The sequence below is a fragment of the Bos javanicus genome, chromosome 2 (genome assembly GCF_032452875.1).
Source record: "Bos javanicus breed banteng chromosome 2, ARS-OSU_banteng_1.0, whole genome shotgun sequence".
Classification (NCBI taxonomy): domain Eukaryota; kingdom Metazoa; phylum Chordata; class Mammalia; order Artiodactyla; family Bovidae; genus Bos; species Bos javanicus.
Window position 1 is genome coordinate 71,833,676 of NC_083869.1, and position 26,047 is coordinate 71,859,722.

At 41.1% G+C, this 26,047-nt stretch overlaps 1 protein-coding gene, 1 non-coding gene and 1 pseudogene across 5 annotated transcripts in view; 2 read left to right on the forward strand and 1 right to left on the reverse strand.

Moving 5' to 3' along the window:
• The first annotated feature begins 4,562 nt into the window (after positions 1–4,562).
• The window catches only part of EPB41L5 (erythrocyte membrane protein band 4.1 like 5), a 166,386-nt gene continuing 144,901 nt past the window's right edge, over positions 4,563–26,047 (forward strand). For 2 of the 4 annotated variants that reach the window (XM_061439882.1, XM_061439885.1), the window contains exons 1-2: positions 4,563–4,731; positions 10,398–10,584. In XM_061439882.1, the coding sequence (XP_061295866.1) occupies positions 10,405–10,584 (180 nt within the window). In that variant the 5' untranslated portion in view covers positions 4,563–4,731; positions 10,398–10,404. The remainder of the gene's footprint in view (positions 4,732–10,397; positions 10,585–26,047) is intronic. The other 2 variants (XM_061439892.1, XM_061439887.1) reach the window with 2 other exon arrangements.
• TRNAG-CCC (transfer RNA glycine (anticodon CCC)) lies at positions 14,998–15,070 on the reverse strand. The gene has a single exon. It is a non-coding gene; the product is annotated as a tRNA-Gly (tRNA).
• LOC133235281 (kidney mitochondrial carrier protein 1-like) lies at positions 18,733–25,168 on the forward strand (annotated as a pseudogene).

The following is a 26,047-nucleotide window of genomic DNA, read 5'->3' on the forward strand; positions in this document are numbered from 1 at the left end:
TAGGAATTCCGTAGTGGTCCAGTGGTTAAGACTCAACACTTTTACTTCTGTGGACCTGAGAGTTCAGGAAACTAAGATTCTGCAAACTATACGGTGCAACGCCACTCGGCCCCCACAACCCCTGCCAAAAAAAAAAGACAAGGCTACAGGAAGAGGAGATATTTTCCCCGTTCCCTTTCATTTCTGAAACTCAGAAAGGAGAGCTGGAAACACTGCAGCCCTCCTGTGGTCAGTAGGCTAGAAGCATAAAAACCAGAATCAACATACTAAGGATGGCAGAACAGAAAAAGTAAGAGTTTAGGATTCTATAGGACTGTTGACCTGAAGCACTATAGGTGGCCAACTACCTTTAGATTACTTAGGTTGAAAAAAAAAAACAAAACTCATTTTTTAAAGCTACAGTTAATCATGTTCTCTATTACTTGTAGCCAAGTGTATTTTTACTTAATTCAGTTGTGTTTAAGGAGACCGCATTCTCTGTCTCAGGTAGGAGGCAGTTAGCAGGCTGCTGCTGTTGCTGATGCTAAGTCGCTTCAGTCGTGTCCAACTGTGCGACCCCATAGATGGCAGCCCACCAGGCTCCCCCGTCCCTGGGATTCTCCAGGCAAGAACACTGGAGTGGGTTGCCATTTCTTTCTCCAATGCATGAAAGTGAAAAGTGAAAGTGAAGTTGTTCAGTCGGGTCCGACTCTTAGCAACTCCATGGACTGCAGCCTACCAGGCTCCTCTGCCCATGGGATTTTCCAGGCAAGAGTACTAGAGTGGGTTGCCATTACCTTCAAGTTACCAGGCTAATTCACCACAAAACAGGAATGTCGCAGAGGGTATCTATGATTGAAGAGAGGATTTGGTGAGGGGATGAGTTGTTACAGGGAATAATCTTTCATGATCAGAGCACACCCTCCTATGACTTAGGTCCTTAGGTTTCATCCACCAATATTTCATATTTCTTTCAACCTATAACAATCTTTCTCAGCCTATTTCTCTCACCCCAACACCACCCTTGATGTGCATGCTGTATGCTAAATTGCTTCAGTCATGTCTGATTCTTTGCAGCCCCATGGACTGTAGCCCACCAGGCTCCTCTGTCCATGGGATTCTCCAGGCAAGAATACTGGAGTGGGTTGCCATGCCCTCCTCCAGAGGATCTTCCCGACCCAGCGATCGAACCTGAGTCTCTTATGTCTCCTACATTGGCAGGCAGGTTCTTTACCACTAGCGCCACCTGGGAAGCCCACCACCTTTGACAGGAGGCAGCAAAAAGGATAAAGCGGAATGGGAGAAGAGGACCCTTTCTCTAAACTAGTGTGCTAGGCAACAATTTAGGAAAATGAAGCACGTTTATAAATATTGACAGAAATGTTTCCATTGTTGATCAGTAAACAGAAAAAGTACAATACAGCTTTCACATGTATAAACACTGATAATGCTTGAGTAGAGACAGCCCTGATAGACTGAGTGGATGGCGCTCAAGACCAACAGTTTTCAAACAGTGGAATCTAATTCCTGGGTCTCAGGAAAGCTTTCCATGGGGTACATGGCCCAGATAGTTTTTTATAAAAACTTTTTACTATGGAAAAAAATGTAAACCTGTACATAAAATGACAGAATATTTTAATATTAATATTTTAATGATTATATCACCCAGCTTCATGCCCTGGCCCTTTTTGGTTTCATGAACCACTTCCCTCCCCCCATTGATTTCTGCTGTACAGGGTAGTGACTCAGTTATACATATATATAACTTCTTCTTTCATTTTCTTTTCCATTATGGTTTATCACAGGATGTTGAATATAGTTCCCTGTGCTATGTAGTAGGACCTTGCTGTTTATCCATTCTGTATATTATAGTTGGCCCCTGCTAATACCAAACTTCTAATCCATCCCTCTCCTACCCTCTCCTCCTAGGCAGTCACAAGTTTGCTCTCTGTGTCTGTGAGTTTCTGTTTTGTAGATAAGTTCATTTGTATCATATTTTAGATTTCAAATATAAGTGATATCATATGGTATTTGTCTTTTTGACTTGCTTCACTTAGTATGATAATCTCTAGGTCCACCCAGGACATTATTTCATTCTTTTTAATGGCTACATCATTGCTTTTTTATTGAGCTAAAATTCAAAGATGACTTATTGATGAAGCTATTTTAAAAAGTAGAGAAAGAAAGCTTCTCTACTTTAATACTGTAAATGGAAACAGTGACAGACTTTATTTTCTTGGGCTCCAAAAATCACTGTGGACAGTGACTGCAGCCATGAAATTCAAAGATGCTTGCTCCTTGAAGAAAAGATATGACAAACCTAGATAGCATACTAAAAAGCAGAGACATCACATTGCCAACAAAGGTTCATATAGTCAAAGCTATGGTTTTTCCAGTAGTCACGTACAGATGTGAGAGTTGGACCATCAAGAAGGCTGAGCACCAAAGAATTGATGCTTTCAAATTGTGGTGTTGGAGAAGACTCTTGAGAGTCCCTTGGACAGCAAGGAGATCAAACCAGTTAATCCTAAAGGAAATCAACCTTGAATATTCATTGGAAGGACTGATGCTGAAGCTGAAGCTCCAATACTTTGGCTATCTGATGTGAAGAGCCGACTCATTGGAAAAGACCCTGGTGCTGGGAAAGACCGAGGGCAAGAGGAGAAGGGGTCAACAGAGGATGAGATGGTTAGATGGCATCTCCAACTGGATGGACATGAGTTCCAGCAAACTCTGGGAGATAGTGAAGGAAAGGGAAGCCTGGTGTGCTGCAATTCATGGGGTTGCAAAGAGTTGGACATGACAGAGCAACTGAACAACAACAATAACAACTTTAATACTATTAGAAAAAAAAAAAAAGAGGTGGAATCTTGTTCCTATCCCTGAAACTGACCTTGCTTTCTGACATGCTTCACCCAATAACAGAGAACAGAAGTGACTTTGTGTGATTCTGGGCGTTGTGCTTAGTAGGTCTTGGAGCTTTGGTTTTCACTCTGAGGGGCTTGAGTCATTTCAAATACCCTGCTGGAGATCCCAAGACAACCCAGTTGCTCCTAAGAGCCACCCCAGCTGAGATGCCACACAGATGAGTGAAGCCCTTTGGGCAACTCCAGTTCCTGTTGAATTGCCCCAGCCCACAGCGCAGAGGGCAGAAGCCAGCTGTGCTTACCAAGCCCAGCTGTTCAGACTTGGGGTGGTGCAGGGTCAAACTAGCAGTGCCAAATCCTAGGAAGAGCCCTTCTTCCAGCCAGCAGGTCCTCCCCTGAACTCCTCGGAGCTCTGCCCAAGGTCTGGGGGCCCCTTCAGTTCAGTTCTGTCCTGTCTGACTTGCCTCTGTCCCAGGGCTCTTCCCTCTGCCCCTACCCCTAGCCACCCTGCTTACCGAGCAGGCCATGCAAGGGCGCGCCTTCACCTCCTTCAGGCCCTCTCTCCAAGACTTTCCTCTTTCCCTACCAGTCTGTGTAAGATCACCAGCCGTCCCTCTGTCCCGGCTTCTAGTTTTCTCTGTGTCATTTAGCAATGCCTAACTCTAGTACCTGGGGCTTCCGCGGTGGCGCAGTGCTAAAGAATTTGCCTGCCCATGCAGGAGACACAGGAGACGCAGATTCAATCCCTGGGTTTGGAAGACCACAGGGAGTAGGAAATGGCAATCCCTGGTGGCTCAGAGGTTAAAGCGTCTGCCTGCAATACTGGAGACCGGGGTTTGATCCAAGGGTCGGGAAGATCCCCTGGAGAAGGAAATGGTAACCCACTCCAGTATTCTTGCCTGGAGAATCCCATGGACGGAGAAGCCTGGTGGACTGTATTCTTGTCTGGACAATCCCATGCATGGAGGAGCCTGGTGGGTTACAGTTACAGTCCACGGGGTCGCAAGGAGTCGGACACGACTGAGCGACTTCACTTTTCACTTTCCAGTATTCTTGCCTGGAAAATTCCATGGACTGAGGAGCCTGGCGGGATACAGTCCATGGGGTCGCAAAGAGTCCGACGCGACCGAAGCGACTTAGCACGCACGCACGCATCCCTAGTGCCTAAGGAGAACCACGAATAGTGCTGAATTTTACTATCGGTGACATTCACTTTCTCTTTTTCCTGCCAGCTCTGAAGGCCTACGAGGGCTCTTTATGCCCCGTTTATCCGTGGTATCGCCACTCTCCAGAATACATCCTGGCCCATCTCAGGCACTTCCCTGAATTCTCCGTACACAGAAAGGATGCAACGTTCCCTGTTAAGCAGAAATATCCTGTTTCCTGCCGCTACCTTACTGTTCTTCTCGTCTCCAGAATACAGCCCGGCAAGTAAATATTTGCTGACTGAAATTTAATTTGTTGAAGGGCTGACAGCATGTCCTAGCGGTACCTGACGCCGGACTCCGTCTGCAGGGTAAGCCGCCTCTGTGACAGGACTAACGTGGGGGTGCAGCGAGCCGGACCCTCAGGGGACCCGACTTTGGCAGCGCCCCTTTAAACCTGCGGTCAGCTCTCGAACCAGGTCGGCATCGCCGCTTTAACCCGAGCATCGCCCCGCCCCGCCATTTCCGGGGCGGTGTCATTGCCCATTTAAGAATGGCGTGCCCCGCCTCTGGGGCGGAGCTTAGGGGCTTTAAGGGAGGGGCGGTTGCGGCTGGGGTCCGCCGGGATTAGTGCGGTGGGCTCGCCTCTGGCCGCCATTTCTCAGCGTTTCCCCGGAGCCGCCCCCTCGCCTCCTCGCGAGGCCCTCTACCCTCGAGTGGCTTCGAGTGGTCGCCGCCAGGTAAGCGCGCCACCCGCCTGGCTCCTCACGCCCTCCTCGCCTGCACCGGGTCTGCGGCCTCGCCGGGGACCCTCAGGCCGCCCGGCGCTTCGAGGTCGGCAGCCGAACATGTCCCGCGAGGGGCGGGCGGGCGGCGGCCGAGGGGCCGGCGCGGAGGGAGGGAGGGAGGCCGGACGGGCGTCCACCTGCGGGCGGACGTGGCCGCTCCGGGACGTACCGAGGACTGGTAGCGAGCGCGCTGGGCTGACGCGCACTGGAGGCAGACCAGCAGGTGTCCGGGGTCGGGGGTAGGGGTGTGGGGGCTCCGGGACCCGCTTTCCCCTGCGCCCCGCGGCCGGGCCCAATGCGTGGCTCCTGGGGTCGGCTTCATTAGTACCAGCCTTTGTGGTTCTGCTGTCTGACCAGCAATAGCCGAGTCTTTTACACCTTTTGGCTACGTTTTAATATCAAGTGTGTTTTTCAGAGTTAGGGAAAAGTTTCCTTTCATTCCATTTCTGTCCTGTAATAGGTTGCTGAATCTGACACAGTGGATTGTTTGTACATAAGCTAGTTTGCAGGTTTTCTTCTTTAGGTAAAGTTCACTAGGAAACCATATGTGTGATTAATTGTTGAATTAGTCCCTTGCAGATACTTTCTGTTTTGGGATGACTAGGATGAAGGGTGTTAATATCCTGATGGTGTTCGCTGTAGGTTGGCTTATAGCTTTGTCAGAAAGCAAGTACTGGAGACAGGGTTTTAGAACGACCCAGGGTGTTCTTATGGAGAAGGAAATGGCAACCCACTCCAGTATTCTTGCCTGGAGAATCCCAGGGCCAGAGGAGCCTGGTGGGCTGCCGTCTCTGGAGTCGCACAGAGTCGGACACGACTGAAGCGACTTAGCAGCAGTAGGGTGTTCTTAACTTGATGTTCTTTCCTTGGGGTGGGGGTAGCAATTGTTTATCGAACGTTGCGTCCACCAGTCGCAGGAGAGTGTATACATGTCACGACAAACTTTTGAATTTTAGGTATGTATGAAAAAGTTAATTTAGGTGGTAAATGGATGACTTCGGTTTGCAGTTTCCCACTTAAACTCTTCCTAGTTCATAGCAAGTCAGGCGTAAGAGATTCAATACTATTTAAAAAAATATGTGTGTGTGTGTGTGTGTGTATATACACCTACCATCCAAAAATTCCATTGTGTCATTTCAGGCAAACTCCTTATTGAGCGCCTGATACGCATATTGCAGTGCCTACTGGGTCACCGTGGGGAACGAGTCAGACGAGGTCTCTCCTTGCGTCTTGGTGGGGCAAATACCCAGTAAAATACAAGTTGGTATCTTAAGGGTTACAAAGAGCACGCTAGGGGTACTAAAAGGAGACCCTGATTTAGAAAGCAGGGAATGATTTTCTGAGGAAAGATATTTCAGCCAGAAATCTGAAGATGGCCATGTGAAGTGGGAGGCGGGGGTTAGGGTGGGGGTGGGGGGGTTGGGCAGCGGGGGGGAGTTGAAGGGGAAGGGGCATTCCAGAAAGCTGGAGCAGCTTAGGCGGAAAAAAGGGCCCCAGTTGAAAGACGCTTGGGCTGAGTGGAAGAGTTACTAGAGCGGAGCGAGCTGAGAGGAGTGGGCGCCGGAAGGGTCGGGGCGGAGGAGGAGCTGGAGCCGGGAGCAAGGCAGTTAAAGATTGTTAAGAGGAATCTGATTGGTGATTGCTTAAATCCACTGCTGTGGCTTGGTGAAGGGTGCTGGGAGTGGGGGCGGGGTGGGGAAAAGTGAATGTGGCAAAGCTTTTAAAAACAATAAATTAAAAAAATAAACTTCTAACATATTAATATATTCTTATTATAGAAAAGTTAAATACCTCCACACGACCCTTTCTAGAGATAGCCTCATTTAAGTGTGTCCTAATGCTTTGTTTTGTGTGTGTGTATATATATAAAGTGTCTGTGTCAGCTGTATTTTATAAAAACAGCTGTGTTGTATGCCATTGGATGAACCGTTATTTAACTATTTGCGTGTTGGTAGAGGAATTTAACATTTTCTTAATTATGCCCTGAAAATTCTTGTTTCTGTGGCTTGAAGCGCATATGGGACATTTCTTTTTAGGATATCCTACCAGAAATAGAATTGCTGTGTGAAAGGGTGTGTGTGAACGTCATTGTTTTTCACATATCCTTTTCAATACTGGATATTTGGAGTCTTTTAAATGACAGACAGTGTCTTACATTTTTAATTTGGATTTCCTTGGTTACTGCTGAGGTTGCACGTCTTTGTAAGAGTATTTCTTTATTGCATGTCTTCTTTTAGAGCTTGTTTCTTCATATCGTGTCCATTTTCTCTCTTCTGGGTTGTTTATCTTAACTATGTGCGATAGTTCTTTATTAAACTGCATGTTAATCCTTCAAAAATTTTTTTTGCAGAAAACAATTTAACAGCCCATCACCCTAATATTTGTTTTTTCCTAGTACTTCTTTTACTTCTCTAGCGCATCTGAAATTTGTTTTCATATAAGTGTTTTCATATTTTTTTAATTAAAAAACTTGTTTGTGGCATTGAGTTTCAAAATACATAGATATTAAATAAGAAAGAAGTTGTATTTTTCCTTAGCAAATTAACTCTACTTGTATAATGAATCTTATTTTTAAGATGTAGGATGAGGTGAAATAAAACTGGTCTTATAATTCATTTACTTCCTAGGAACCACAAAGTTGTAGTGCATTTTGAGCATTTGTTCCCTTAAAAAAGCTTTTTTTATTATGGAAAAATTCAACATATACAGAAGTAGTCAGAAGAATATTATTAGTTTCTGTGTACCCATCAGCTTCAACAGTTGATGGCCAGTAATCTGGTCAGTTTGTCTCATCTCTTCCCACTTAACTCCCTTCCTTGTATTATTTTGATGTGAGTCCTGGAAATCATATCATTTCTTCTATAAATGTTTCAGTATGTATTTTTAAAAGAGTAAGATTATTCTTAAAAAATGTATTTTTAATGCCACTATTTTATCCAAAAGAAAATTGGCAGTACTTCCTTGAGTATCATAAACAATCCACTTGGTGTTCAGATGTGTATGTGTATAATTTGTGTCCTTAGAAAGTTCAGATGACAACTGTCATGGTTTTGCAAGATTATCTAATTACATAGGAGTATTCATACTTGTAAACTGAGGTTGTAATTCTCAATTTATAGCTACTGAATTGTTTTTAAAATGTTTTTAATTTAATATTTCAGCTTTTATTTTTATCATGTTTACAAATGCATTTAGTTTAAAATATCAGCTGGTTATGCAAGACTTCTTATAAGTTTTATATATATAATAGTAAATGTATGATTGAAAAAATATTTTAGTTTGAGATAATTTTAGACTTATGTCAAAGTTACAGTAGTACAGAATTCCCATGTATCTTTCACCTAGCTTCTCTCATTGACAACATCTTATAACTTAAGAAGAATCTAATGTAAGTCCACACTTTGTGATTATCTCTGAATCTGTAGTTTCCTTTGTATCTCTCTTTTTTTAAATCCGCTTGCTGTTTATTTCTTGAATATGCTGAATTAAGTTTTAAAAAACAAATTCATCATGTATGTTTTATGATTGTATTTTTACTCAGCATCTTTTTAGCTGTGGTGTTTGATAATTTCTTTCTTATTTCTACAATGTGAGTTTTGCATAAAAGACCAAAATTTGGAGTCAGAAAATCAGAGTTTGAGCCCCTGTCTTCACTACTAAATAATGGACCTGGTCAATGGTTTAATTTCTGTGACTTTTAGTGTGCTTATCAAAATAAGACAATATTTTTAGGGAGTTTTTCTGAGTACCAATGGAGATTGTTTACTCCAATCTCCAAAGTAAACATTTGTTGATTTGATGATGAAATGTACTAAGTGGCTAACTATTCAAAGTAGGAATTGTATCCTTCAGGAGCTTATAGTAAAGGGGACAGGCATGTAAATGAATAATTAAAATGTGATTAGTTAGACAAAAATATTTTCGGGGTTCAGTGAAAGTGTTATGGGACTGACTAACTCTTTAGATGTCAGAGAATGTTGCTCAGGGGAGATACAGGTAGAGTTAAGTTAAAAGGAACAGGTAGGGATCCTCTGACATAAGGGGGTTAGAAGCCTTAGGGTGACAAGTATAGCCTTTTGTAGGCAGCTGAAATAAGACTGGCTAGCAAGGTCCAAAGGGAGCATTGTCCACGGGAAAAGAAGCCTGCGGAGGATGTAAACTGAAACACTATCCGAAGTTTTAGCTATTTCTTTAAGGTATAAACAGATGAATGTACAAATGACAAGTATGGTGGCTTTGCCAGTTCACCTAATTACGCTGGAAGGTGGCTCAGCTGGTAAAGAATCCAACTGCAATGCAGGAGACCTGGGTTCGATCCCTGGGTTGGAGAGATCCTCTGAAGAAGGGGACGGCTACCCACTCCAGCATTCTGGCCTGTAGAATGTCATGGGGTTCATGGGGAGGCAGAGTCGGACATGACTGAATGACTTTCACTTACATCCTTACTTGTAATGTGTGTATAGTAATCTTTATAGATACTTATGTTTTCATGTAATAGCATTTGTTTATTTTTAAATTAGCTTTTATTTTTATCAAGTTTATCTAGTGGTAAGAGTCATCTGATACGAAGTCTTCTTCCAAAAAAGAGCATTTTCCTGAATTTTTCTTCCTCCTTAAGGCAACCACTTTCATATTTTAAATAATAAGCTCATTGCTGCTTCTTGATTTTTAGTTTCACGTAGTTTCATGACCTACCTATTGAATTCCTACCAGGCAAGATGAGGATTAACTCTGTGTTTACTCTTACCTGTATTAGCCACCTCCTCTGAGTTATCGTTACTTTATACTTACGGTTAGATCAGTATTAATGTTAATATATTATGACATAATTATTAGCTGAGTCATAAAGTGCACTGTGATTATTTCCCTCTCTGCACAACTTGTTTTCTCTGTTACTTATTTCTTGGCTTAGTTACATGTACTTATTTTTCTCAAACTCTTCTTAGTTTTGGAAGTTAAACTGTAGATTAGCAAGGTAGTTTTTATGATGTTTTCATTTTATATGTGCTGTATTTAACCTCTTAATTTTGATTAACTTTAATGTTCTTAATGGAGATAAAGTAGCATTAATTTGACATTGTAAAGAATTTTTTATATTATGTAGCAGCTTAAAGTCTGTAAGTAATAGTAGAATATGTGATAAAAACTTCCATTTGAATTATATTTGTATTTTAGCTAAAATAGGTGATCATTTTTGTGTTAGTACTATAAATGGGGAGAGAAGGAATGAAACTTCTTAGGATTGTTGTTACTATCAAAGGGCACCTTAGTGTATGGCATCATATCCTAGTGTTTGTAAAGGTATATGACTGTTGTACACATAATTTATTGACCCGAAAGACCTGATGAACTTAATAAATGTTTACCCCTCTCTTGGCAGATTAGCTCCTTACAACATAGTCCAGAAAGCTTAAAATTGCTGTGAGCTCAGTGCCGTGAGCTCTATTTTTTGTTCAGGTCTTTAAAGTCGCCAGTTTTAATTTTTTTCAAATTTACTTGACCAGGTGTTTTTTTTAATAACATATCTCTAATGGCCACAGAACTTTACTAAACTACGCCATCTGTCTGAGAGCAGACTGCAGGAGAACACTGACCCCTTTTTTCTCTTGGTTCCGCAGTGACAAGATGTTGAGCTTCTTCCGCAGGACGCTCGGGCGCCGCTCGATGCGCAAACAGGCCGAGAAGGACCGGCTCCGTGAGGCCCAGCGCGCGGCCACGCACATCCCTGCGGCTGGGGACGCGCGGGCCGTGATCACCTGCCGGGTGTCCCTTCTGGATGGGACCGACGTCAGCGTGGACTTGCCGGTACAGAGGGCGGGCTGCCTTGTGTGTTCGTCCTGAGGTCACTTGCTTCTTCTGAGCTGGTACCTTCCCGGGGGCCAAGTTCATACCAGCTGGTGCGATCAGGCGCCGAGGTGCACAGGTGCCTGGATCAGGTGGCCTGAGATACCGGGAGGGATAGTAAATGCTTCGCTGGAATTAGTGGCAGCTAACCGGAACTTTCAGATGTCAGGGCAGTGGCTGACTGAGTCCTCTGTGTGTGTTTGTGTGTTCTTTGGGATGGCGTTATACAGTGTGCTTTCTGGGGAGTTCTCACAGTCCTGGTTGAGCAGTTTTATTAAAGCAGTGAGACTGTTTGGGAAGAATAATGATACTTACAGGGGTCCCGTAAGACTCATAGTTCTCTGAACTTTTTTGTAATTTTCAAAACACTTTCCATTCCTTTCCTTTCCTTAGTACTTTCTCCACCCTTGGGTGTGCTTGTAGAAATTTTAATGGAATGAAGTGAGGAAAAGGACTTTGTTGATATCCCTCAGCTCTGACGGCCCATCTCTTTCTTCCTAAAGTAGTTTGCAGGATGTTTTTTCCATACACAGTAATCTTTATTTCAAGATTGGATGTTGTAATTATATTCAGATTTGGGTTTTTTTTTTTTTTTTTTTTTTTTTGCAGTTATGAGTAATCATAACTCAGTGTGAAACAATCCAGTGTATTTGAAAGGACTTCACTTATTCCTAGCAGGTCTTTTTCTGAGGGAGGAGAGGTAGCTGTATGGTTTGGGGAGAAGTAGAGTTTCTTTCTGAGCTGTTTGCTAATACCAAATCTTTTTCTCATGCCTTTGTCCTGTATAAAAAGGTTTACATAATTAAGCTGTAAAATGTGTGATTTGAGGTGTCATTGAATGTTCTAGTATCTTCCCTCCCCATAGATTCTTTTTAGTACACACTCCTTCACCCAGAATGCAATTTTTAAAAAACCCTTTGTACGAGGTGATGGCTTGGGTGCTGCTATAATATATAGTCCAATAAGTTCTGGAAGACCTTCAACTCACAGAGTGAGAGGTTAAGGAATTGGATGACTTGTTTTAATGAATATTCTGATTAATTGAATAATTTAGAATGTACTAGTATATATCTTTTACGTTTTAAAAATAATGACATATGATAAAATTACTCTTAAGACACAGGATATCTTGAAATGTTTTAAAGTCATGTTTATGAGTATTTATTATATTTATACATGGCTCAGTCACTCAGTCATCTCCTGACTTTGCAGCCCCATGAACTGTAGCCCACCAGGCTTCACTTGTCTGGAGTTTTTCAGGCAAGAATACTGGAGTGGGTTGCCATTTCCTACTCCAGGGGATCTTCCCGACCCAGAGATTGAACCCACGTCTTTTATGTCCCCTGCATTGGCAGTATTGTCCAGTATTTCAATATGTGATACTTTGTGAGGATAGTTTGCATATTCATTTATTTGACAAGTATCCTAAGAATTTTATATCCTAGTCTGTTAAAATATTCTTAGGTATGTGGCATAAAACTTGAGATTACTATATAAGAGAGTGGAAAGAAGTCTATTACCCAATGTTTGAAGTAAGTCTCAAGTTTGCTGATGGAGAAAAAGATACTAGGAAAGTAGAATTTGGAAAGGAGTTTTTTAAAAAGGCAGAGTATTGTGGAGGAGAAAACAGCACTAGGTTTTAAAGTGGTGGAATAAGCGGCTAGTGACTGGTATGGAATGGTTTCCTTTGCTTGGCGTGCTCAGTAAGGGCCTGTGATGCTTGATTAAGGCCCAAAATGTTAGCCAGCCTCTCTCATGCAGACAATTGTAGTGAAAGAGCCAAGAGTTTTAGATTTGACTCTTTGTGGAAGTAGAATAGTTGCCTTTTCAGCTCTGCAGTGCAGGTGAAACCCTAGAGTTAGTAAACTCTAGATGCTTGTGTGGATATAAAGTGGACATATTCTCCCTCCCCCTTGCCGCAGCTAAACTGCTTTCCTGAAGAAAAAGGCTAGAGGAATAGTGATTTCTGGGAAGAAGAGTCTTTATCTTTTTCTTAATTTAGCTTTTCAACCATTAATTTTGGAAATTGAATGAAGCACATGCTTATTTCCCATTGGGGTTAGCATCAGTATTGATCGTGATCTATCAGCACGGAACTCAGATAATTGCCCAGGCAATCTATAAGGGATTACCTGTAATTAAGTACAGAAATCTAGGTCTATTCAATTTTCAATTCAATTCAGTCGCTCAGTCATGTCCGACTCTTTGCGATCCCATGAACCGCAGCATGTCAGGCCTCCCTTTCCATCACCAACTCCCAGAGTCCACCCAAACCCATGTCCATTGAGTCAGTGATCTATACTCTTCAAATTAATATATACTGGTAGTAATGGTCATTTTCTTTCTTCAGTTCTCCTTTCCTCTCAGAATTGGAGGAGGGATTTAAATAGCTTCTACTTTTCTTTTTGAAGGAATTAATGCCTTTTAGTAAATGATGAAGGCATCAGGTAGAAATTCCTAATTATCCCTGACTTTTAAACTTTCTCTTTGAAAATGCCACAGTATGTCCTTTGATTTATGAGCTTAGAATTGGTTAGTAAACAGCTTGTCTTGTAAAACTCTGCTTTTCCTGAGTTTTAAATTAATAGGAAATATTTGATTAACCATTACATAATAATTTTTATATATCTCCTGGTACAGATGCTGAAGTCTTTAAATTATATAGACCATTATATCTTAAAATAAATGAAAAACACCCAGTGTTCACTAATTGTTCACTAATGTTAACTAAGACTTAACATTATTAAGATGGCAGTACCCCCAAAACTTTACAGATTCAATATAATCTCCAAAGGAATATCAGCTGATTTATTTGTGGAGATAGACAAGCTGATTTTAAAATTCATGTGCAATTGCACGGGACCGGAATAGCCAAAACAATATTGAAAAAGAACAAAGTAGTAAGACTTATATGTCCCAATTTCAAGATTTACTATAAAGCAGTAGTAATCTAGATGGTGTGGTTTGCTGGTGCAAGGAGCAATGGAACACAATAGACAATCCAGATATAAACCCACACATCTATGGTCAGTTGAATTTTGATAGGCTACCAGAGCCATTCAGTGCAGGGAAAAAGGAAAGTCTTTTCAACAGCCTTTTGTATAAGTAACACACACAAAAGTATGTGTAACACACACAAAAGAATGAAGTAACACACACAAAAGTGTGTGTTACTTTTGAGTAACACACACAAAAGAATGAAGATGGACCCTTAACTCCTACATATACAAAAATTAACTCAGAATGGGTCAAAGTCCTAAACATAAGACTATAAAAGTCTTAGGGGGAAATATAGGAATAAATCTTCATGACCTTGGATTTCATACTAGTTTCTTGGATAATGACACCAAAAACATGAACAATAAGAGTAAATAAATTGAACTTTATCAGAATTATAACCTTTGTGCCTTAAAGGACACCATCAAGAGAGTGAAAAGACTGTTAGATAATGAGAGGAAGTATTTGAAAATTATATATCTAATAAGTAGCTGGAATATGTGGAGAGTTGTTAGAACTCAATAATAAAAAAGACAACCCAATTTAAAAATGGCCAAAGGATCTGAGTAGACCTTCCTCCAAATAGAATATATGCAAATGAACAACAAGCACATGAAATGCTCGACATTAGTTGTCAGAGAAATGCAAATAAAAACCATACTATTTCATACCAACTAGGAACGCTAGAATAAAAATGTCACATAATACCAAGTGTTGGGGAAGTAGAGAAATCTGAACCCTCTTATATGTTTCAATAGGAATGTTAACGTGGTCCAGCTGCTCTGAAAAACACTCTGGCAGTTTCTCAAATGACTAAACGTAGTTACCATGTGATTCAGCAATTTCATTTCTAGGCATATGCCCAAGAGACTTGAAAACATGTTTACATAAAAACTTGTACACAGATATCCATAGCAGCATTATTCTGGATAACCAAAAGGTAGAGACAACCAGCTACCTGTCAGCAGACCAGTGGACTAACAAAATATGTTACATCTGTAAATAGAATACTGCTGGACCACCAAAGAAATAGGACTGATAGCTTCTACATGGTACGTGCTACATAGGTGAACTTTGAAATCACTATGCTGGGTGAAAGAAGCCAGTGACAAAAGATCACACACTATGTGATTCCATTCATGTAAAAGTCCAGAATAGAGAAATCCAAAAGGGGGAAAAATTACATTAGAGGTTTCCTGGGGTAGAAGGGTGAGAGAATGGTGAAAAGGGTAGTTAGGCCCATAGCTGAAGGTTATGAGGTTTCTTTTTGAGGTGATGAAGATTTTCTAAAATTAGTTTGACTGTGTCTTTGAATTGTATACTTAAAAAAATATTTGTTAGGCTATGCCAGGTCTTAATACAGCGTATGGGATCTAGTTCCCTGACCAGGTATTGAACCTGGGCCTCCTGCATTGGGAGCACAGCGTCTTAGCCACTGGACCACCAGGGAAGTCCTGAATTGTATAGTTTTAATGGGTAAATGATGTTGTTCAGTTGCTAAGTCGTGTCTGACTTTTTGTGACGCCATGGATTGCAGCATTTCAGGCTTCCCTGTCCTTCACTCTCTCCCAGAGTTTGCTCAAACTCATTCCATTGAGTCAGTGATGCCATCCACACATCTCATCTTCTGTTGCCCCCTTCTCCGCCTTCCCTCAGTCTTTATCAGCATCAGGATCTTTTCCAGTGAGTTGGCTCTTCACATTAGGTGGCCAAAGTATTGGAACTTCAGTTTCAGCATCAGTCCTTCCAATGAATATATTCAGGGTTGATTTCCTTTAGGATTGACTGGTTTGATCACCTTGCTGTCCAAGGGACTCTGAAGAATCTTCTCCAGCACCATAGTTTGAAAGCATCAATTCTGCAGCACGCAGCCTTTTTTATGGTCCAGCTCTTACATCCGTACATGCCTACTTAGAAAAATCCATAGCTTTGACTATACGGACCTTTGTCAGCAAAGTAATATCTCTGCTTTTTAATACACTGTCTAGGTTTATCATAGCTTGTCTTCTAAGGAGCAAGAGTCTTTGAATTTCATGGCTGTGGTCACCATCCTCAGTGATTTTGGAGCCCAAGAAAATAAGTCTCACTGCTTCCACTTTTTCCTCTCCTGTTTGCCATGAAGTGATGGAACCAGATGCCATGATCTTAGTTTTTTGGATGTTGAGTTTTAAGCCAGCTTTTTCACTCTTCCTCTTTCACATTCATCAAGAGGCTCTTTAGTTCGTATTCACTTTATGCCATTAGGATGGTATCATCTGCGTATCTGAGGTTGTTGATATTTCTCCTGGCAATCTTGCTTCCAGCTTGTGATTCATCCACCACAGCATTTTGCATGATGCACTCTGCATGTAAGTCAAATAAGCGAGTTGACAATATACAGTTTTGTCATAAATGATCTGATATGTGATTTATATCTCAAAGCTGTTTAAGAAAAAGAACACATAGATTTTTTTTTTTGTATACTTATGTTTTATTCCACTTAAGGTTTTTCAATAGTTAAGGAACATGATAAAGATGATACATAGCTTTGATTTAGAAGTGATATGGTTGATTTATTACAGGGAAGAGAAGCAAGAGACTAAAGTGTTAGTCACTCAGTCGTGTCTGACTCTTTGCAACCCCATAGCCTATAGCCTGCCTGACTCCTCTGTCCATGGAATTATCCAGGCAAGAATACTGGAGTGGATAGCCATTCCCTTCTCCAGGGGATCTTCCAGACCCAGGGATTGAACCCGGGTCTCCTGCATTGCAGGCAGATTCTTTACTGTCTGAGCCACCAGAGAAGCCCCTGTACAGTAATAAAGACATAAGATAATGGGGCTGCAGACTAATTGTGGCTGTGAGTTTGCAGTGGAAGAAATGTGTTGTATGTGTATATGGGAGGAGGAGAATGAAGATTAGAAACGAGCAAAATATAATTCGAACTCTGGTGTAGAGGGTAATGTTGATTTGTGTGGAAGATCGTGAAAGGGTAGTCGGGCTGTCCTGGAAATAAGGGGTGAAGTGGGGAAAAGAGCTTCAGTGGGATGTGTTTAGAAGCCATGTTTAGAAGGCTTAAAGGAATTATTGGTGACTGTTTTATTTTTTGGATGTTTTATAGTCCTTTGTACCTATTGGGTGCTTAATAAATAAATATTGTTTGTGTGTGAGGAAATGCATGAAGGGAAAATGAGGGGTTGGAGAATGGGGAAAAACGAGATTTGGGAGTAAAAGGAAGACAGGAAAACAACACAGTAAAAGGAAGACAGAACACAGCAGGTAGAGTATGGCTGCACGGGGAGATCTGGGTTTGTTTATGTGGATTTATATACACAGGTGGAAATAATAGGAGGAGTGTTCTAGGAGACTGATGGGAAGATGCTATCTTGATGCTCTTAGTCTTCATCAAAAAGAGGATGTGAAGTGAGCGCTGGGTCTGAGTGAGGTGATGACCTAGATTAATTTGTTAGGGGAGAAAAGGATATAAGCAATGAGCACTGGTCTAGATTTAACTGAAAAATTGTAGTTTGCCAGAGCTGTGTGGATCTTTGTTTTCACTCTTTGTTTTCTGCTTGGTTCATATTCGGTAGCTGCAAGGTAAGAGAGTATATGAAAATGAACAGGATGTTGACCCTGGGATCAAGTATTTCACATCCATATTCTACACTCTATGGACACTACTGGACCTTCTTACTATTTGCCCAGGCATAGTAGACCACTTTGCAACCCTGTGTCTTTGCACAGGTTTATACTAACTAGCACAGGAAGGAGGATTTAGGGTCTGGCTTTTGAACAGTAACACAGATGTACTGATTCTTGAAATCAGAGTTCATTGGAGACCTAAAGTACATTCTAAGCAGAAAGAACTGCATTTTGCTAAGGCTCAGGTAAGACTTAATGGGGAAATTATAAACAGGTAAAATGCTAAAGTGATAGGAGCGAAGGCTGTAAGAGTAAGCAAGAAACAGTTGTTGTTGTTGTTGTCTAGTTGCTAAATCTTGTCCAACTCTTTTGGACCCCATGGACTGTAGCCTGCTAGGCTCCTCTGTCCATGGGATTTCTGTCTCCAGAGGGATCTTCATGATCCAGGGATCAAACGTGTGTCTCCTGCATTAACAGGCAGATTGTTTACCACTGAGCCACCTGGGTAGCTCAGGGAACAGTTAGGAAAAACTATTGTATGCCCTAGAATTTGCACCTTAATCTGTAGAGAAAGAGGAATAATGAAAGGGTTTTAAAGATGAGAGTGATGTTCTGTTTTGCAGTTTTAGGAAGAATTACATTGGCAGTTTCTGCCTCTTGATCTTCTGACTCTTGCCTGTCTTGAGTGTCTCTGTTCTCAGCCTCACCATAGACTGTCAAGATTCCGTATCTTTCTTCATTTTGTTTCTGCCTAAGATGACAGAGTTGTGTTAACCCTTTACTACTTTTAGGCAGATTTAATTCACCTGCATTTCCTTGGCATTTTGTTTATACTGCAAGGATAACACTCATATTTATTGTGTTTAAACTAGTTGTGAATGATTTTATTCTTACTAAGAACCTTGTGATTGCTTGAGGATGAGAAATACAAACATATTCAGCTATATATCTCTAGCGGTTAGTATGTAATAGATGTCTGTTCAGTAATTGTTAAATAGAATTGAATGATATACTATGTCAAAAATGTTATTTTCTGTAAACTAGTAAGTGCATCATGAAGTGAAAAATCTTTAAGAAAGTAAGGAATGAGAAAGAAACAAAAACACTAATTCAAAAAGATACATGCACCGTAGTGTTGATGGCAGCAATACTTACAGTAATAGGCAGGACATGGATGCAACCTAAATGTCCATTGACAGAGGAATGTATAAAGAAGATGTGGTACATATATACAATGGAGTATTACTCAGCCATAAGAAGGATGAAATTTTGCCGTTTGCAACGACGCAAATAGACTTGGAGTATATTATGCTAAGTAAGTCAGACAGAGAAAATCAAATACTGTATGATATCACTTATATGTGGAATCTAAAAAATAAAACAAACTGGTGAATACAACAAAAAAGAAGCAGACTCACAGATGTATAGAACAAACTGGTGGTTACCAGTGGGGAGAGGAAAGATGGGTGGTGCAGGCTTGGGGAGGGAACTATGAGGTACACATTACTCTGTATAAAATGAATCAGGATGTATTGTATAGCACAGGGCATACAGTCAATAGTTTACAATAAGTGTTAAATATAACCTTTAAAGATTGTGAATCACTGTTTTGTACTTTTGTAACTTATATAATATTGTACATCAACTATACTTCAATAAAAAAATTTTTTTAAAGACACTATGTTAAAAAGAGACACAATGGGATAGATCCAATTGTTTTAGGAACTGTTTCCAGGGTTGATAGTAACAGATTGATAGTTTTAAAAATTATGATTGAGTCAGGTGTTCACCTACCCAGGATATTATCAAGATCACATTTTCTGTCCAACTGCTGCTAAGCCTGGGCAGGAGAAGGTGCAGGGCTTCCCCTGCCTAGAAAAATCCTGTTGGAGGCTATGCTTCTGTGAACCAAAGGAGAAGGGACAGCGGTGAGCTTGTTGGCCCTGAACTGGAAGCCCTTCGTGTACAGAGGCCTGACCACTCTAGCTGAGTTCAGTAAGTTTCCAGTTGATTTAACCAAGACACGGCTCCAGATTCAAGACCAGAAGAATGATGCAAACTTTAAAGAAATCAAGTATTGAGCAGTGTTGAATGTGTTAGTGAGGATAGGCAGAGAGGAAGGCCTGAAAGCACTGTATTTGAGGAGTACCCTTCAGTGGTACACCAGGCTTCCTGTGGCGCCATCAAGATAGGCACCTATCTTGATGTGCTTGAAGTGGCTATTTGTCAAGTGCCCAGAAGATGAAACCCTTCTTATAATGTGGCCTGTGGAATTCTCTCTCGAGTCATATCCTCAACCGTTTCCATTCCAGCTAATGTATTGAAAATTCAGATGGCAGCACAAAACAACACCCTTCAAGGGGGAATAATAGGCAACTTCATTAACATTTACCAGCAAGAGGGAACAAGAGGACTGTGGAAGGGCATGTCCCTTATTGCTCAGAGGGCCACTGATGTTGGCTGCATGGAGCTGTGGGTTTGCAGCCTCACTGAGAAGCATCTGATTTTCTCGCGCCTGATGGGAGACATTGTGTAACCCATTTCCTCTCAAGCTTCAGCTCTGGATTGGCAGGGGCCCTGGCCTCAAACCCTGTCGATGTGGTGAGAACATGTACGATGAATTGGAGTCCTTCACGATGGCAGACACCCTGGTTTCACAGGTACCCTGCATTGCTTATTATAGACATGGAAGAATGAAGGGGTTTTTGGCTCTGTGTAAAGGGTTTTGGTCAAGTTGGTTGAGACTTGGTCCTTGGAATATTATTTTCTTTGTGACGTACAAGCAGTTGAAGGTATTGAATTTGTGACAAGACTGCATGAGACATCCTTCTGAAAATGCTCACTTCTGAAATAGCAAAGCTTCCAGTCTTTCCTACTGCTTTACCCGCCACAGATGCTTAGGTGTGAGCAACAAGTGAGGGCTGTGTTAGTGTGAATTGCTGTGTCTTACTTGGCCTTGGGTGCTCTGCACCAGACATTTAATGGTATAAACTGTAACATCCAGACACTAGTTCTTACCATCCAAGTACCCTTCCACATCAAATATAACATGAAATGCACGTTTCTTGCTAAAGAAAACTTGGATGAAGGTCAAGAACTATGGATCATTTCCTTTGGAGGGAGTAACTCCTGATGCGTCTCAGATTGTAGCCGAGACTCCCAGATGTTCTAAAAAAGCTCATCCGAACCATGGAGTAGAGCCTCTGAGAAAGTGTCATTGTTCTGAACTTCCGGGGGGGCTTTGGCTTTGTGTCTGCTGAAGAAGTTCACACATAGAAACCTGGTATACCTCAGGTATAAACAATGCAGGATATAGATCCCTGAAACATTGCAATGCTTTGCAATTTCTTATTTTGGCAGGGTCTTTCACTTATGGTAAGTGATTTTTAAACCTTTATTACCCCTTGAGGTTTGTGAGGAATTGTTGCGAAGTATTGATTTCTAAACTCAGGATGGTATAATATGTTAGCTTGGAAGGTGGCAAAGTCTGTGTTGGTGGGACATGTTGTTAAGCAAGTTGGGTCCTTAGATAATGTTCCTAATTTTATTTTTATTTTTTTTCCTAATTTTAGATTTTAGCAAGTTTCTGTTTCCCAGTCTGTAAGATGAGGATGATAACCTCTACTGATGCTGAGAATCAAGTGAAGAAAATAGTAGTTGCTACTACTTGACTTGTAGGATAAGTGTGTTTACATCATGCTTTCATGAAGCCATAATCCAAAAATAAATGGTCTGGTGTATTGAAGAGAATTATTTTATCATGAGTTTCTTCTGAATGAGTTCTTTGGTAAAAGCCATGTGAAAGAAAGTGGTTAAGGTTTTATTATGTTTTCCTTAGCAAAAGGTTGCAAGTGAATCTAAGAGTTGGTTTTTCCAGATTTCCCAGGTTTCACTTTAGTTCTCGTCCTGTTTATTAAAGTATTCCTTGTCTTGGACTTCCTAATCGGTTTGGATGGAAAATGATTGCTTGAAATTTGAAAAGCAATTTTTCGTGTACCTAGAGTTTGAGAAGAGGCATGTAGTATCTTCCTTCTTTTTCTGAAAATAGGATATCATTCTTTGCCGTGTTCATCTTACTCTTCAAAATAGTGACTTTGAGCACCCCACGATCTTTACACTTCAAGAATACATCCCCAGGAAAGGAAATATTTAATATTTACTTGGGTACCTTCGGTTCTACTCTTTGAGAGTAACTTAAATACATACTCACTGGGGCTCTAGGACAGACACTTCTGCAGTAAATGCAGGTTCCCAGTTGGTCCAGTCCCTGGGCTGCTTCCTCCCTTGAAGTGATGTGGAAGCCACACAGGTTTTTCTTGGAGATTGGACAGTTTTCCTCCCAATCACCTTGACCTTGTCTTCTTTGTTAATGCTGACTCTGAAAACAAGATTTTTGTGAAGCAGAATTTTAGCTCCAGTGGTAAGATTTAAGGCACGAAAGGAGGTTGGAGGAGCAAGTGGGTGCTGATTGCTTCAAGACTCAGATGGAAATCTAGTTCTCCCTGCTGCTGCTGCTGCTCAGTTGCTTCAGTTGTGTCCGACTCTGTGCAACCCCATAGACAGCAGCCCACCAGGCTCCCCTGTCCCTGGGATTCTCCAGGCAAGAACACTGGAGTGGGTTGCCATGTCCTTCTCCAATACATGAAAGTGAAAAGTGAAAGTGAAGCCCCCAGTCGTGTCCGACTCTTCGTGACCCCATGGACTGCAGCCTACCAGGCTCCTCCGTCCATGGGATTTTTCAGGCAAGAGTACTGGAGTGGGGTGCCATTGCCTTCTCAGCCAGTTTTCCCTGACCAGCTCCAAATGTGATGAGGCCCTTTCAGGCCTCATCCCTTGTAATGAATCATATCTTTACAGAGGAATTTTTTTTTCTTCTTACCAGAACAGTTCCACTGAGGTGTAAGGGTTTCTATAGAAAGGCTTTCACTTTTGCGTTCTTTGAGTTTAAAGGATGACTATTTTATGAGATTTTTTAATGAGCCACTTTTTTTTCTTTTAATGTAGAAGACATTTTAAGTGTACGTATAATCCCTAGGACAGTAGAAGCAAGTTAATTTTGAAGACCATGTAAAGATTGGATACCATGCAATATTCATTATATCAGTGTGTTCAAATATGTACATGTTCGTGTGTGTGTGTGTGTGTGTGTGTGTATGGTCAGTTGGTTCTGACTCTTTGTGACCCCAGGGGTTGTAGCCCGCCAGGTTCCTCTGTCCATGTTTACACCAGAATGAAAAGAAAGCCAAGCCTCACTGTAAAAGCAGATTTTTAAGATAAAAATATAGTATTTCTTTAGCTCAGATTTATTAAATATCTTATGGAACAGTCTTGTTTTGATTTTTTTTCTTTTGCTGCTTCCTGAAAAAGTAATGTAGTTGTGGAAGTTTCTAAGCCAAGAAAGAACTTGAAGAACTGGGAGGCTCAGTCCCCTTGTTTCCAGGGCTGTGACTACAGGTCCCCACCTCCCCCTATTCCCTTGGGTAAATGTGGCCAAGGGATTTTTACCTTTTGTAATCAAAATGAAGAAAGTGGATTTTTTTGTTTGCTTGTGGATTTGTTTAATCATTGATGCTAAGTATTGCCTGATTGAGATATAAAAAAGTTTCTGTTCTCTGTATTTGTTCATGTGTTGGAAATAGTATATGTTATATAAAGACTATAAAACTTTTCATAAGCTTTTATATTTCGAGATCTTCATTTAAACATAATTGCAATATGTGGGATAAACCTCATATCATTATTTAATAAACTGGAATAATATTTAAAAGATCACATTTCTAACTCATCAGTGATACATTTTTTTTCCTGGATTAGAATCAGAACTAGAACTTCTAGAACTGACACCCAAAAAAGATGTCCTTTTCATTATAGGGGACTGGAATGCAAAAGTAGGAAGTCAAGAGATACCTAGAGTAACAGGCAAATTTGACCTTGGAATTCAAAACGATGCAGAGCAAAGGCTAACAGAGTTTTGCCAAGAGAACACTTCTTGATGAAAAAGTTGTCTTAAAACTCAACATTCAGAAAACTAAGATCATAGCATCCGGTCCCATCATTTCATGGCAAATAGTTGCACAAACAATGGAAACAGTGACAGAGTTTATTTTTGGGGGCTCCAAAATCACTACAGATGGTGACTGCAGCCATGAAATTAAAAGACACATGCTCCTTGGAAGAAAAACTATGACCAACCTAGACAGCATATTAAAAAGCAGAGCCTTTACTTTGCCAGCAAAGGTCCGTTTAGTCAGGCTATGGTTTTTCCAGTAGTTGTGTATGGATGTGAGAGTTGGACTGTAAAGAAAGCTGAGCACCGAAGAATTGATGTTTTTGAACTATGGTGTTGGAGAAGACTCTTCAGAGTCCCTTGGACTGGAAGGAGATCCAACCAGTCAATCCTAAAGGAAATCAGTCCTGAATTTTCATTGGAAGGACTGATGCTGAAGCTGAAACTCCAGTACATTGGCCACCTGAAGCAAAGAGCTGACTCATTTGAAAAGACCCTGATCCTGGGAAAGATTGAAAGCTGGAGGAGAAGGGGATGACATAGGATGAGATGATTGGATGGCATCACTGACTTGATGGACATGAGTTTGAGTATGCTCTGGGCGTTGGTGAGGGACAGGGAAGTCTGGCGTGCTGCAGTCATGGGGTCGCAAAGAGTTGGGACACGACTGAGTGACTGAACTGAACTGAGAATCAGAAATCTGAGATCAGCATACTGCAGTTAGCTTATTTACTTCTTGTCTGAGACTTAACTTTCATGAAACATTATGGTTCTTTTTTTAAAAAGTTATTTATTTGGCTGCCTTGGGTCTTAGTTGTGGCGTGTGGAATCTTTTGTTGTGGCGCACAGACTGTCTCGTTGTGGCAAGCGGGCTCGGTAGTTGTGGTGCATGGACTTATGATCTGTGGCATGTGGTATCTTAGTTCCAGTAGTAGCAATTGAGTCCTTGTCCCCTGATTTGCAGAGTATATTCTTAACCAGTGGACCACCAGGGAAGTCCCAACAGTATAGTTCTTTTTCATGCTGACTAGACTGCAGATGAAAGTTTTAAAAATATTCATGCTATCCCTGAATTTCAGATTAAGATGTTTGGGAGGTTTTCATTTTGAGATGATGGATTTCTGTTAGATTAAGTGTTATTAATGTCAGGAAGCTACAAATGCTTTGTGTTGACTATTGGTTGGCCCATAATTAGCCTTTGTTAAGGAGTTAATACATACCCTTGATTTTTATTCTGAGAAGGCAGCCACCCAGCTGGCAGAAGCTCATTCTCTCTTTTCTCAAAACACAACCCCTGTGTTTCATGAGGCTGGCAGGTGATGCTTTGGCAGAATACGAAGAGAGCCAAATAAGGGAGCCTGGCTTCCCTTTGGTCTTTGAAGCAAATAAAGAACGTTGATGGAATATGAAATTGGTTTTAGAAATGCATCTTAAAATGAAGATAAAGAAAGTATGTAAGTTTGGTACCAGATAAGTAAATGCAGTGGGATGTTTCTGTGACTTCCTGATTTAACTTAGAAATACTTTGTATTCCTTTTAGGATCATTGCCATTTGCAAATTTTTTTTTTCATAATTGGTATATTCTATTTAAGTTTGTTAGCACTGCTCCAGGACATAGTGATTGTAAGTATGATTTAAAATCAAAAGCTTTCTTTGTCATTTCCAGTAACAGTTATCGCTTCCCTTCCTTTGTCCATATTTCTCCTTTCCACCATGTTAGTAGAACAAATATGTTCAAATATTTGAATTCATGTCTTAATCTTCACCTCCATTGTTATCTTAATGTTACATCTGCCTCCTGACTGTGTCCTCAAGAATAAATCATGATTAGATCAGATCAGATCAGTCGCTCAGTCGTGTCCGACTCTTTGCGACCCCATGAATCACAGCACGCCAGGCCTCCCTGTCCATTACCAACTCCCGGAGTTCACTCAGACTCAGTCGAGTCAGTGATGCCATCCAGCCATCTCATCCTCTGTCGTCCCCTTCTCCTCCTGCCCCCAATCCCGCCCAGCATCAAGAGTCTTTTCCAATGAGTCAACTCTTTGCATGAGGTGGCCAAAGTACTGGAGTTTCAGCTTTAGCATCATTCCTTCCAAAGAAATCCCAGGGCTGATCTCCTTCAGAATGGACTGGTTGGATCTCCTTGCAGTCCAAGGGACTCTCAAGAGTCTTCTCCAACGCCACAGTTCAAAAGCATCAATTCTTCAGTGCTCAGCCTTCTTCCCAGTCCAACTCTCACATCCATACATGACCACAGGAAAAACCATAGCCTTGACTAGACGGACCTTTGTTGGCAAAGTAATGTCTCTGCTTTTGAATATGCTATCTAGGTTGGTCATAACTTTCCTTCCAAGATAGCACTCCCCAAAGTTCTCTAACTCTGTTAAGTCTTCACCTCTAAAATTTCTTAACCTAAATTCCCTATCCCTCTTCCATCAAACTCTTAGGGAGTGATATATTGTAATGAAAATATATCCTTTTCAGTGTTATATTACCTTTTCCTTTGGAATGGGTGTGAATCACTGATCTGAAAAGTTTTATGTTGAATGGAAAGTGATTGACTCTGGTTTTCTGATTCTTGGAACTTTCCTCTAGAACTCATCTACACCTCTACTAATTTCTCATAGCTAAATGGAGCTGACAGACTAGGGTTGAGCCCGTTCTCTTATTATACATAATCCAGAGAAGTTTATTAATCCTGATGACTATGGCCAAAATAAGGAGACAAATCTAAGATAAAGGACAAATTAGTGAATTGGAAGATCATATTTAGAAACTCTTCTCATAAGAGGAAG